The sequence below is a fragment of the Carcharhinus amblyrhynchos genome, chromosome 12, assembly GCF_965287045.1.
Source record: "Carcharhinus amblyrhynchos chromosome 12, sCarAmb.v2.hapA, whole genome shotgun sequence".
Classification (NCBI taxonomy): Eukaryota; Metazoa; Chordata; class Chondrichthyes; order Carcharhiniformes; family Carcharhinidae; genus Carcharhinus; species Carcharhinus amblyrhynchos.
In genome coordinates this window covers 84,808,162-84,822,970 of record NC_137335.1, presented here as the reverse complement: position 1 = coordinate 84,822,970, position 14,809 = coordinate 84,808,162, and the positions used below count along the sequence as shown (strand labels likewise).

General features: G+C 41.1%; 1 protein-coding gene across 1 annotated transcript in view; it reads left to right on the top strand.

The window, feature by feature from the left end:
- The window catches only part of col12a1a (collagen, type XII, alpha 1a), a 257,960-nt gene extending 244,855 nt beyond the window's left edge, over positions 1-13,105 (top strand). Inside the window, exon 65 of the mRNA XM_080200857.1 lies at positions 11,565-13,105. Within this exon, the coding sequence (XP_080056983.1) occupies positions 11,565-11,692 (128 nt within the window). The 3' untranslated portion in view covers positions 11,693-13,105. The remainder of the gene's footprint in view (positions 1-11,564) is intronic.
- Positions 13,106-14,809: the final 1,704 nt, after the last annotated feature.

Sequence of the window (14,809 nt, the reverse complement as noted above, 5' to 3'; positions counted from 1 at the left end):
CACCACCGATTTGAGTCAGAGAGCCTCCAAAAGCTCTGAACTTGCCTCCTCAGAAACTGGAGTGCCCAAAACAGACCTTTGCGGACCATGTCTGTTTTGCGCTGAATCTGGACAAGTGAATGCCATGGTAAAGGGGGAGACGCCAATAGTTTGTGCACATAGCCCATTAAGCCAATTTAAATGCATGCAAATGCATCTAAATTGACATCGCTCCCATTTCGGGCGCAGTACAGACAAAGGCTACTTTCGGCCATTGGTAAAGGGGGAATGGGTGTGGAAGTGGGCATGCGCTACTTTCTTACAACTGACATCACCAAGTTTTCACACCCAAAAACGGGCACAACTTGATGGTAAAATCGGGCCCTCTATCTCTTTCTTGTACTGTGTTTTGTCACTGTTTGAGATCTGACCCACAATGGTGGTGTCATCAACAAACTTGACAATCGAGTTGAAGGGGAATTTGGCCATACAATCCAAAAAGATGCATATGAAGTGTAGTAAGGGGCTGAGGACAGAGCGTTGCGGAGAACCGGTGTTGAGGATGATCTGGAAGAGGTGTTGTTGCCTATCCTCACTGACTGCGTTCTGTGGGTTAGGAAGTCTAGGATCCAGTTGCAGAGGGAAGAACTGACCCTCAAGCCATAAAGTTTGGAGATGAGTCTCGTAGGAGTAATGGTGTTGAAGGCTGAGCTATAGTCTATGAATAGGAGCTGACATAGGTGTCATTAAAAATAAATACTTTTAATTGAAGATTTTTCTGCATTTTTACAAATAATGCAACAAACTCTCAAGGATTGGTACAGTATAACAATCGTTTTTCCACACATGGCAGCTGGTGAAATTTAAATTCAATTGAAATAAATCTAGAATTGAAATAAGACTCAGCAAAGGTGCCATGAAACCAAAGCCAATTATTGTAAGAACCCATCAGATTAATCAGTTTCCTTAAGGAAAGGAAATCTGGTCTCCATGTGATTCCAGAACCACAACAATATGATCAGCTGTTAAATGCCCTTTGAAATAGCCTAGCTGCATAGCTCTAATGAAGAGTCCTCAGACTTGAAGCAGGACCTCCGTTCTCTCTCCACAGATGCTATCAGATCTGCAGAGATTTTTCAGCATTTTCTGTTTTTGAATCCTATTCTATAACCATTTGGAACTGCCACTCAAACTGTTCACTCTACTGGCACCCCTCCTGTGATAATATATGGTGTATAATCAGTTGTGCACACTAAGCTTATAATGACAGGCAGATTGAAATAGCAGGTTCATTTTTTTAAACTCAGAACATTTTTTTAAATTTAAAGTTCTCAGAATTAAATCCCTTTGACAACTTTGACAGATCTAAGTTTTGACAGTTGACAGCTTGACCGTTCCATTAAGTTTATGCACTAGTTAGACACATTCATATCTACATTTAATAATCCCAAAAGGTGCCTGACCGACATCTAAGGATATCTTACTTCTCTCAAAGTGTGCCTTATCTCTCCCAAAAGTATCCCAGGAAAATATGCAAAAATGCCTCACCAGAGGGCACTTTGGCTGTCCAAATAAATCCACAAGATTCAGCTTTCCTCTTACCAGGTTATCTCAGGTTTCACACACCTACCTCACCAAAATCACACAAAGAGAGGCAGCTGTTGATTTACATGGCCAACTGCTTCCATCAACTATTGGCACATGATTTATTACCCTGCAAGAATGGAAAATGAGTTTGGGAACAGGGCTTCTGGATTTGGGCCTTTGCTCCATTTTTCCTCATTTGGAGAATCTCTCTGCATGAAAATTCAGGCCAAATTATCAGAGATATGTTCAATGCACCTGCCATTTCTTTACTTCCTATGATTAATTTCCAAACTCATTCACCAGAGGACAGTCACTTTTGTTAGTCTTTAAAAAAAACTGTAGAAACTTGTAATATCTTTATATTTTCTAGCTAACTTTCTCTCATATTCAGATTTCTTCCTCCTTATCTGTCCAGCCTTCTGATTTGTTATTAATCTTTACAAAGGGACATAGATCAGCTAGATCGTCAACATCTTTTCCCAAAGGTAGGGGAGTTTAAAACTAGAGGGCAGAGATTTAAGATGAGAGGGGAGAGATACAAAAGGGTCCAGAGAGGCAATTTCTTCACGCAGAGGGCGGTGAGTGTCTGGAACAAGCTGCCAGAGGTACAAGCTGGAACAAGCTGCCAGAGGCTGCTACAATTTTGTCTTTTAAAAAGCATTGAGGCAGTTACATGGGTAAGATGGGTATAGAAGGAGATGTGCCAAATGCGGGCAATTGGGACTAGTTTAATGGTAAAAACTGGGTGGCATGGTCAAGTTGGGCTGAAGGGCCTGTTTCCATGCTGCAAACCTCTACGACTCCATTACTCTATTTGTACAATTTTCTTTCAATTTCAGTCTACCTTAAACTTCCTAAATTCGTCACTTGTCATGCATCCTTTCCCCAGAGTTTTACTTTCTTACTGCAATGCATCTTTGTTGAATTATGAAATATCTCCGCAAATATCTACTACTGCATCTCTCCTTAACCTACTTTCCCCCTTAGTAAGCCAGCTGTCTTCGTACCCTGACATTTAAAACACCAGCCTGAGATTGATTCCTCTCTCCCTTTAATTAAATGCAAAATTAATCAAGTTATGATCAATGCCACCTACAAGCACCTTGACAATGAGGTCATGAATTTATCCTGTTGCATTATACATTACCAAGTGTAGAATAACTTGGGACAGAATTTTCCAGCTGTTCACACTGATGGAATTCTCCACTCCCACTACAGTAAATGGAGATTTGGCTGAGTGCCAAATTCTCCATCCTCGCTGCAGTGGCAGCAGGACCTGAACAGCCAGTAAGATCTCTGGTTGGCTCAAGAATGTTCTGCTCCAAGAAGCATGCTATGTACTAATCTGTGAGGCTACCTTCACCAATCTGATTTGTCAATCTATATGTAGATTATATCACCTATGACTATTGTCATGCTTTCTCACATGACCCCTTTATTTCTTCCTGTATACCATATAGTATTGGTACTCTTCCCGACAGTACAGAAGCAGGCCATTTGGCCCATCGAGTCTGTACCGACTACAATCCCACCCAGGTTTTATTCCCACACACAGTATTCTGCTAATTCCCTTGACACTAGGGTCAATGTTGCATGGCCAATCAACCTTACCCACACATCTTTGGTCTGTGGGAGGAAACTGGAGCACCCCAAGCAGACACAGGGAGAATGCGCAAACTCCACACACACAGTGACCCAAGGCTGGAATTGAACCTGGGACCCTGGCGCTGTGAGGCAGCAGTGCTAACCACTGTGCCACCGTGTCACCTTTCAGGTGCCTTATTATTTATCTAACTAAACTGATTCTACATCTTGATCTTTCATAAGGACGTCATCTCTCCCTCTCTCTAATGCAATTCTTAATTAACTGAAATACCCTGCCACCTTTTTTAAGCTGCCTATGCTTACAAAATTATCCCAGCCTTTGTTGTCTTGCAGTCATTGCCGAGGCTCTCTGGTCCCAATATGGTGGACTTTCCCATACTGGACGTGGCAATCCATTTAAGTCACTGTTGACTTTGGCAGGACTGGGAGACCCCACCAGCGGGAGGGGCCAGAAAATCCTGCCCTATATCTCTGTGATGGCGACTAGGTCAAGCGCATTTATTTATTTTTGAGTGGCACAGAGACTGTGGGCTGAATGCTCCCTTCTGTGCTATTGAATTCTATAATGGAAGGTGAATCTACTGGAAGAATACAAGAGTTCCTCCCAGATGAAACAATGAGATGAAAATGTTTAGCATATGTACTCTAAATCAATAGAAAGTGCTGACTAGCTGCAGATGTGACTATATTCCACATTTAGTAATTTAGTGGAACAAGTTACAGATACATTCACAGTGGAGGTAAATGTACTACAGATGCACATTATCATTATTCAGTAACCATGGAAATAAAGCAGTTGAAATGATCAAAGAATATACACTATGCTTTTCATCTTGCCATTTAAACACATGCACAGAAAGTTAAAGGGGGCGATTCTCCCAAAAAAATGTGTCAAAGTGATTGCAAAAACTGAAGTAAATCCCGCTGGTTTTTTTCAACGGGAGTTTCAAAATGGATCTTCCACACTGTGCACTGTAAAGTGCACGAGTGTAAGTCAGTCCAAAAATCAGTGGGTGGGGTCCATTCCCACTGGAGAGGCCAGTAGCACAGCATTGAGTGGGCCACGGCACATATTCTGATCTGTCATTGCAGAGATCGGCACGTGCACAGCTAACCAGCCCTGCACCCCCTGCATTGTTGCCTCATTGACTGCCACCCCGCCCCACACAGCCCAAACACTGGCCCTTCAAACGTGTCCAGTCAGCTTCGAAACCCCGAACCCTTCAATCTCACCGCTTCCCCCCCGCCACCCCCCAGCAGCCCCAATCTCCTGATCCCTCCTCAACCCCAATTTCATCCCCTGTACTCCCCATTGGCAGTCCCAACGTTCCCCCCCCCCCAACAGGCTATCCAAGCCCCCCAACCCCAATGACTAGCCCCAATCATTGGCCTCCCTCCTTTTGTCACTCAACCCAAATGCAGAGTGGCAGCAGGAACCCATACACCCCCTACCAATCACGCCCTCAGAGGTCCCACCCCCGTCAGGTTCCCTCTTTAGACCCCGCCCCTTGGCACTGCCATATGTCTGGGCCCGCAGGGCATCGTCATTTTGCTCCTTGGGCAGTGCCGGGGGCAATGCCCAGGGGGTATACCCCCAGATGTCTGACCCATCAATGGCTCCCCCTTCACTTCAGCAGGGTGGGGCCTCCAGCTCCCCCCAAGTGGGGAGCTTTTCTAAACCCCACTGGGGTGAACCATTCCTGGCAAGGTGGGGGAGTCGCTAGCGGGCCCAGAGACTTCAGTCCCAGGCCCACTAATGATATTTAATATCTACTGAAAATGTCATTTGCATAATTTGTACAGTTTCGCACTGATTTCTGGCACAGAGTTGACAGCGCCAGAAATCCAATGCTTGATGACTTGCAGAGGCTGTGGTGCCCAGTGGGAAGCACGCAAAACGGCCTCAGCTCGAGTCTCCCAGCCTGCCGTACTACAAAAACAGTGCAGCAGAAAGGGAGAATCACCCCCAACGTGTATGCACCATGTGGTTATGGCTATTGAGCTCACCTGATCAACAACTATGTCTATATTTATATAGTAATCAAAATTGCAATTAGCTACATCTGGATTTCCGATTAGTCACACGTAGCCAGTGGCTAACACATTGAACATCACGAATCTGAGAACAGAAACTGAATTTGATGTGTGTTCATACCAGGACGTGGAGGCTATGAGGAGAGATTGAATAAACTGAGATTGTTCTCCCTGGAAAGGCAGAGACTAAGGGGCGACCTCATAGAAGTTAATAAAATTATGAGGGTTATAGATAGGGTGAACAGATGGAAGCTTTTTCCTCAGGCAGAAATGACTATTTAAAGGGGGCACAAGTTCAGGGGAATGGGGGAAGGTTCAGTGGAGATACGCAGGGGACTTTTTTTTTACACAGAGGGTGGTGGGAGCCTGGAATGCACTGCCAAGTGAGGTGGTTCAGGCAGACATGTTAGCTACGTTTAAGACTGGATAGGCACATGAAAGGTGGGGAATAGAGGGATACAGGCGGTTGGTCTAGATAGGACAACGTGATCGTCAGGGCTTGTTCCTGTGCTGCACTGTTTTATGTTGTTGTTGTGCTTTGAGAGTTGAGAGGAAGGTAAAGCGACATGATGCAGCAGCTCAGTCCCAGTCACATGTCTTAGATTGTTATGGCTAATGTCCTGAAAACTTGAACATCTTGCAAGATGTGAGCATAGCTTTGAGAAATAAATAGTGACGCAAGTGATTTCTGATATTATTGTAGTGACCCACAATTTTGTGCCATGAGATTGTGATTTAACTTGGCAAAAAGTCCTAAATCTTCATCAATTGCTGGTTAGGCCTCAGCTGGAGTACTGCACCCAATTTTGGGCACCACGCATTGGAAACAATGCAGACGAGATGTGCTAGAACAGTACCTGGGGTCATTGATTTCAGTTTTATGGGAAGACTAGAGAAGCTGTAATTTTTCTCCGTAGAGATTCAATAACAGTATTAACATTTGAAAGGTTTTTGGGGAAATATGGAGAAACTGTTTCCATTGGTGGGAGGTTCAGTCAATACAGAGCACAGATTTAAGATATCATTTTATTCTCTCATGAAATGTGGGTGTCACTCGCAAAGCCAGCATTTGTTGTCCACCCGTAATTTCCCCTGACTTTAGTGGCTTGCTAGGGAATTTCATGGTTAAGAATCAACCACATTTTAGTGGTTCTGGAGACATTTCTAGGCCAAACTGTTTAACAATGGCAGATTTCCTTCTCTAAAGGACATCAGTGAATCAGAAGGGTTTTCAGAACAATTGACCTCGAGGTGAGAATCCCTTCTGCTAAGAGGAGGAACTCCCACTCTCATCTTCTTAAGGCCATGCAGAGTGCATTGTGGCATGTGGCATAATGCATAATTTAATGTAGATCAGTTTGGGACTGACATTTTGACTAGATAAGGGGGGTGTGGGCGATAATTCAGCCCTAAATATTTCTACTTTTCTCATTCTTGTAAACTCTAGACCCATTCTACTCAATTTCTCTTAAAAGCACAATCCCCCACATCCCAGAAATCAATCCAGTGAATACACATTGCATTCCGCTAAGGCAAGTATACTTTCCTGAGGTAAAGAGAACAAAACTGCACTAAGCATAGTCTCACCAAGTCCTTACGCACTTGCAGCAAAGTCCTGATACACTTGCAGCAAAACTTCTTTTTACTTTTTTTCTGGCACTCAAATCAAGAAAGGTGAATATACCATTTGCTTTTCGAATTGTGTGTTGCCTGCTGCAACCCAAGAGGAAAGCTTACAACTCACATTCATATTTCACACCTAGAGTTTGCACTTGTGATTCTTGGAGCTTCACGCATGAAATATACTGGATTGAACCCACACACAAAGATACAAAACTCTTAAGTTTTGGAGGGATAATATTTGCAAACTGCAGGCAAGCATCAGTTGATTAGGTGTCATATAATAAAGTAGTGCATGATGTCATGTGACTAAATACCACATAAACAAACAATATAAATCAATCCAACTGGTATTGACAACTTTAAATGACAAGGTAGAGAATGAGAAAAACGCCAACACATTCAGACCCTGTCTGAGAGATGTTGGCTAATTTTCTGACAAGAATTTTACTTGCTCTAATACTCGAGTCCAATTAGATTTGAAAGCACTGACAGGCTGTTGAAAGAAATATCCAATCCTAAATTACTAATGCTATAAATGATGATGTTGAGTTCCTTTAACTAAATCAGGAATGAAACATGATTACAAATGCAAATTTAATACTTTTTGCTTAAAAATAAGTATATATTTTAACAGTTAACTTTTTAAAGTTCATTATAAAACTGCCTTATTAGGATTGCAAAAAAAGTGTAAAGTATTTTGACACAAATCTAGCCCTACATGGCGCTAATAATTTTTGAAAACATTTTAAATAGTGGTGTCATGTCTGAGCAGTACAACAGCAGTTTGACATGTATTGCAGGGTTACGTTAAACGTAAGACCTGTTAAACCTGCCGTGAGCTTGGTGTCCCCTTCTGGCAGCACAAGGCAAGAGATTTTTAAGAAGCATTGTCTTCTTAAGATTAACGTTTGGCAACTTTAGTTTGTTTGTGCACAAGAGGTATTGAACAGTGACATAAACTATTTTTATGTGACACACATGAAAATGACATATAACTTCTTTTGGCCCATCTTTTCTCCCAACCTTTCCGAGCTAAAGAATAAAAAGTTTGCAAAAACAATTGCTTGTAGAGGTGTTCCTTTAATAATTAAACATCAAAGATTTTTCAAATTGTGACAAGATTAAGTACAGTCTGTTTCTTTATTAAAAACAGCTTACAGCTAAACTCTTCAGCCAAAATTTTTTTGGGGCGGGCGAGACTCAGAGAATGGCATTCTCCATTGGCCTCAGGTGGAATTGTATGAACCTCGGGTGACCCTGCCAGTAAAATTCCCCCCTTAGATTTGTTACCTAGCAGTCTGCCTTAAAGGAAGCCACAAATGTACCCATTCAGAAGAATCTAGCATGTTCCTGGAGGGTCTAAGACCAGTCTTTAACCCGTCAGCATAGTTCCTGCCCCTCATTACTGTAAGGCAGGATACACTTCTTAAACTCTATCCCACATGTGGAAATATTAAGAACTTCATTCTTCCAGTGGGATTTCAGTCATTACTCGGACATTTCTTGGAAGCAAAAGACTGTAGACATTGCTTGCAGAAATGAGGTCATTGCTCATTTTCAGCGTGTAAACCATTAGATCACTAGAATGGACTGTGTTTTACATCGATATCTAACAAACAGCCCCTGGTAGCTGCAAAGAAAGACCCAGGACTCAACAAGTAGCCAAAGAAAGTTCCCTTTCTATATATTTTTTCATATAATAAAGTCTTGTGCATGTGCTTTCCATGAAGTGCATCACACTTTCCACCAACGGCATCACTGTTCTTGTTTCTTAATTCTCTTTCACAGTTAAGAACGAATATAGTTTTCATGACAACCAAATTTTTTGATGGTTTTTCTTCAAAAGTTTCAATTTTCATCAAATTGTCAGAAATCAGGAGCTAACTTAAGTCAGTAAAGTTTATACAGCCTAACACATGCATTAAAAATAATCAATTCTAATTGAACGCACCCCTAATAAATCTGCATGTGCAGGACTGCCTCTCCCTCACCCACCAATACCACTGTGCAATTTCCATTTATCTATCAAATCAATATGTAGGACTTGCCTTCGTACAGGGCTTCCTCCTACCTGACCAACCCCCTATGTGTACTGGCCATCCACCTCCTCCTAAATATCTGTGTGTATAACTGCTCATACCCTCTGTGCACAAGACTTCCAGGCTGGAATTTTACTGCCTCATCCGCCCCAAGAGGCTCACAGAACGGAATTCTCTGTTGGTCTCAGGCGGGATTTTACGAGCCACGCCCAAACAAGGTCGTAAAATCCCACCCCTTAGTCCCCCAATGAATGAATGAATCTTTGCCTTCCTAAATCCCATGTCATAAGCAATGCAATATTTCAAGTCAAACTGTTGCTGGAGCTGAGCTTAACTTGAACCACAAAGAAAGCTGACTGAGAATAAAGACGAGAACAACTTGTTAAAATAACGAAAGAACTTTACAGTTACTGATTGATCCCTAAATACAGACACTAAAGTTACTGCAACTACAGTTGTAGCCAATCTTACGAAAATAAACACTTTTTTAAAAAAAACTGTATAATTAAGATTCTCAGCTTGATTTTAAAAACAGTTAAATCAATTAAAAGGACTGTCAACATTTAGGGGTAACAAGGTCTTGAAGTCAAATACGTCGTGTAACTTTAAACAAAAATACTAAAACTTCATTTCAGTTTGCAATGGTTCAACCTATTGTCAATAACAGCGATTCAAATGTATTGAAATGCAATCAAAATATTGACCAAAGTTCCAAAGAGGTTGTGTTACATCTTGATTGGTGTTGATTGAAGGCAAGATATCTTTCTGCATTTTTAAATGTGACTGTTTAGTCACAAGATTGGCTAGAATTTAACACCAACCAGGCTGGCAAAAGAACCTGGGCAACCCAGATATGTTAACTGTCTAAACATTGTGATGTGATATGTGTTTGATTTTTGTTCTGAATAATTAAAAACAAAATAGAAATAGTTCATTTATTCTCCACTGCAAAAGATTTTAAAAAAATGTAGCTGTTTTTCCCAAAACTAACGGAATTCTTAACCTGTTTCAGGTTCCGGATAAATTTTACTAGATTACCCATGATGCTTACAAAAAACCGAAAAGTTCTGTTTCTGAAATATTTGTTCCCGAGCTTAATAAGAAATGAGCCTTTTTGGAAAATTCACCAGGAGTTGATTTAACGAACTCTGTTGATCATCAGTTCTTCATAAGGAGAGAGAAAATCACACCTACTAAACTAAGAAAGTTTGCAGTTTCTATAGATGAAACAGACGTCAGAGATGCCTGTCCTTTTAAGGTTGTTTCATCGTGAAGCAAAAAAAAAGTTTCACTCACGAACAAGGTTTAAACTTACTGCTTACCTTGTGGAGGTACACCATTTACAAACTACAGCAACAAAAACACAGACTTTTAGCCTGGAATGTTCAGTTGACTTTGTCGTATTGTTTCTGTAAATAACTAATTGCAGCACCTCAAAGGTTCAAACTGAATCACAACCCACACCAGCTGTAACATTATTAAACAGGCTTCTACGTCCAGGCCTGCTGCTTGCTGCCTGCTTTCCGAAATTGTATTAGAGCACCAAGTAAAAAAAGAAACAAAAAAAAGAAAGAAGGGATAAAACTAGTCCTAGCTTCAAGATGGATGGCAGTAAATTGGCAGCTTGTTCTACACTCTGACTGAATTTCTTATCCAGTGGAAAAGAAGATCGGGCAGATTGTAAAACTGACTACCAATTCACCATTGTCCATTTTACGTTGTCGCGAGAGACCAATTTCACCTCCAAACCTTTTTCTGGGAGTGGGAAATAGGAAAAATAATTTTTGTTTCAGGCTTCTTGAACTTCATAGTATAAATTATTTCTTTCAAAACTTGGCTTGGCTAATAAAGTGTGCTCATAAATGCTGCATGCAGGACCAATGTAAAAAATCCCAAGTGGATTTGCTGTTGTGGTATTCCAGCAGCTTCTAACCCATGCACAGCAGCAGAAATTCACAGCATTCTCAATTGGGACCTGCGCCTGGAGAATGCATTGGTTCAAGTTTCAGTTTTATCTCCAATTCATATCCCCATTGAGTGTTGCTCCCTCCTGGCAGACTTTCTCGATTGGTGAATTTGAATCTCAAATATTGGCAAGTGTACCTGCCATTGGTCTCACTTTATTTCCCCTTTCTCATGCTATTCTATATTTCCCATTTTGCTGTTGTGCCTTTATTTAAAACTGTAATCACTGTTGAATAATTCTCCTTCCTGTCATTGATTTGAATTTAATGGGTCATTTTTAGCAGCCATGGGCAGTTCAAATCATAGTATTTGGTATTAATAGTGATCATACTAACAAATTTATATGTAATTCATTTTAACATCCGGTTCAATGACTTTGTTTCCCATCCCTTTACTAATATTGCACAGTACGATTTCAACTGCCTTATCATAGTGTTGATTATACTTTCTATGCAATTACTGCTTCTTTTGTTCCAAAAAGTTCTCTTTAAGAAAATGACAATTTTGCAAATAACAATTTTACTCTTCCCCATTGCTGTTAGAAAATAGTAAATGAGAAAAAAAGCTTCTTTTTCAGATGAATGTAAATCAAAATATGCGTACAAATTTATGTAGAATGTATATGTTATAAGAATTTAACTTGTATCTGATATGTTGAAATCATATCTAAACGAGGGAGTGGTAGGTTGTCGATTATAGTGTTTGTTATATAAGACCCATATTTCCAACCAGGACGATTCGAGCCGCAACCCTACCGACCAGAAACCCATGTTGTGCCCATAGAAAGGGAAGAGGAAGAAGCGATCGACCGAACTGAAATCGAAATTCAGTCGCCTGGACTTCGCCGACTCAATTCATGAGGAATGTTCATCATTGTTCCAAACAAAAAGTAGGGGGAGGGCATGTAGATGAGTCATATCAACAGACTTTCAACCTGTATTTTATTGCTACATTCACGTCTGCAGAAGCCTCAATATTTTTAATCACCTAATTTAGCCCCTGTTGAGCAATTAACCAGTAAACCTGCTAAGGTTTGTCTTATAACTGCTCAGTTTTGGTTTTGGCTGTGACCGCAGCCTGATCCTCAAAGAGGGAAGAATTCTTTTGGTCTCCACCACAGCACAAGCATGCCTGTTTTAAAATCATATCTTCAGCTTTGCTGTGCATGGCATCAGGAGCACTTTTTCCACATCCCTTGTAATAATCCAATCACATTAGGGAATCAGAGTAGTAGGAACTATCCAATTGCGACATGTAGGAATATCGTACAGAGACACACAAAGATCCCCCTCCCCCACCGCCCTGTGCAAGATACATTCTGCTAGGAAAACTAAGCAGTCGTAATTTTTCTGACCATGTTGTAGCCATGAGTGTTTGGTTTCTTTTCTGGCCCTACCCCTTCCCTGCTTATCAGTGTTTGAAAGCCAGGACTCCTGCACATGTGACTGATGCAAAAAAAAATACTCTTTCCCAAGCATAACCCCTGTGTACTCTTGATTTGTCACTTTCCTCCATTGTGTATATGCTTTTACATAGTAACTCGCCCATTCTGTTGGTCCTAGTCTGCATAGATTGGTTTTTAACTGTGCCTCTGTTCACTTTAGTTACACTGCAATCAAAAAAAATTTAAAAAATTAGTAAATGATTTTTTCAAAACAGTAAAAACCCCAAAAACCATTTTCCACATCTAGCCATGGACAGTCTCCTCCTCCCTTCCAATTCACAAAGGTTATTCTGCAACTTTATCCCATGTTAACACTTCAAATGCTATTTAAATAGCCATAATTAACTAATGACAAGCTTGTCTACTACATTCCAATTATATAGCATATCTGTATTTTCAGTTATAACCTTACTAGGAATATGTTACTTTATCTTACAAGTGTATCAGCTGGTTAAATCAAGAATTAGGTACAACACACTCTTAGAAAGGATACTGCTTTAAATCATTTTACCTACCAATTACAATACTTAACACTGCTTATTTTTTTACATTAAGACGTTAATACTTTAAAAGTAAATGTGCTGGTTCTCAGCAGATCTATTACAAAGGGTGGTGGAAATGCATGTCTGTGATGTATATTTAGTATGGAACCTTTACCAGAATATAGTGTTCTCAGAAACTAGAATGCAGTTGGAATCTGTTTGCAAGACTATGGAAATAGAATTGCTGCTTCATATTTGTAACTGCAGATTGTGAATTTCACAGCCTAAATTTCCTATTTATTTCTGAAATGAAAGAGGCATTTTTCAATAAAACTACTGAAATTAAACTCGACTCTTGTACCTTCTTTCAACCAATGAGATTTTTCTTTAGCTTTACTTAGAATAATGCCAGGGATGAGGGACACCAGAGATCATGTGGAGAAGAGAGCAGAGAAGATCAAGCAATTGATTTAATCAAAGACATTCAAAATTATGATGGGCAAATGAGAAATGATTTTTACAGGAAAGAGTGTCAAAGGACACTGATTTAAGGTAACCTTCAGAAGGACCAGAAGGGGATGAGAATTTACTTTCACATAGCAAGTTGCTGTGATATGGAGTGTGTGAATGAGCTGACAAGCGGGACCAATTGGAAAACACTTCCAGAGAGCTAGCACAAACATCATGGGCTAAATAGCCTCCGTCTGTGCTCACAAGATGCAAGAAGAGCTATTCAGCTTTCTGGCTGTTTCTGGCAGCAAGCTTCTGGTCATGCTGATGGCTCACGCACCCCTTGCTCCCCCGCTCCTCCCCCTACTTGCATGTTCCCTGGTGATGGAGAACGCAAACAATGGTAAACCCCATTGACCTGACACTGATCAATGGTAAGCTGCCTCCAGAAAACACACTGCAAGAGGAAGGGGGAGTCCTACCCAATGACTGTAAGCTTTTTTAGTTTCAGTGTTATATTGATTAATTTTATGGATTGTAGCCCAGGAAGTTTCTGCTTCCAATGGGCAATTCCCATGTTTCTTGGGATCATCCAAAATAAGTTTCCAGTCCTGAGTTAGAATCAGAAACTTCAATGGGTTCCAACTTACTTACTTGGATCGTCACCCAGGAAATGCTAGTCTGAAAAAACGTGTATCTCCTGGGTATCTATACAATTCATTTCCCCTGACCTGCCGAGACTCCTGGGGCAGGGAGCATCCAGTCTGAAATTGACAAAGTAGATTGAAGTAGAGATTTAAATATGTTAATCTGGTCCCTGCCCCTCACTGGGCAGGATCCAGATTCCGCCCTGGCAAGAGCGGGGGGGTTGATGAGAATTCCAAAGGGGGCATCTTGCCCCAGTGAAATGCACTAGATCCCTCCCCTGTGATTATCTGGCCACACAGGCAACTCAGTGGCACAATGGTTTCACTGCTGCCTCACAGCATCAGGAACCCAGGTTCGATTCCCAGCTTGGGTCACTGTCTGTGCGGGGTCTGCACGTTCTCCTCGTATCCACATGGGCTTCCTCCAGGTGCTCCGGTTGCCTCCCATAGTCTGAAAGACATGCTGGTTAGATGGATTGACTGTGCTAAATTCTGCCTCAGTGTACCCAAACAGGCGCGGTGTGTGACTACTAGGGGATTTTCACAGTAACTTAATTGCAGTGTTAATGTAAGCCTACTTCTGACACTTAATAAATAAACTTAAACGCTGCCCCAAAATGCCGTGAATCCTGGATAAGATACCTGGTTGCCACAGCGAACATGTTTTCCTTGCTTTCACTAGGACTTGCATGAAATGATTATTCGTTGATAGCAGTCTAAGCATAAGAAACTAGAGAAATTGATTGGTTGACCTCGCTTGGGCAGGTAGATGGATAAATAACACATATGAAATTGGGCCATTTAAAGAATAGTGAAGTAATGATTGGGTTAAATTATTATCCATAGATGTAAAGACGTATAAGAGGAGATTTCCAGAGCACAGGGAGAGACATCACAGGTTGCACTCTGACTAATGTGGTGTCCCTGGGGCACAACCAGGGAATAGTATGATCT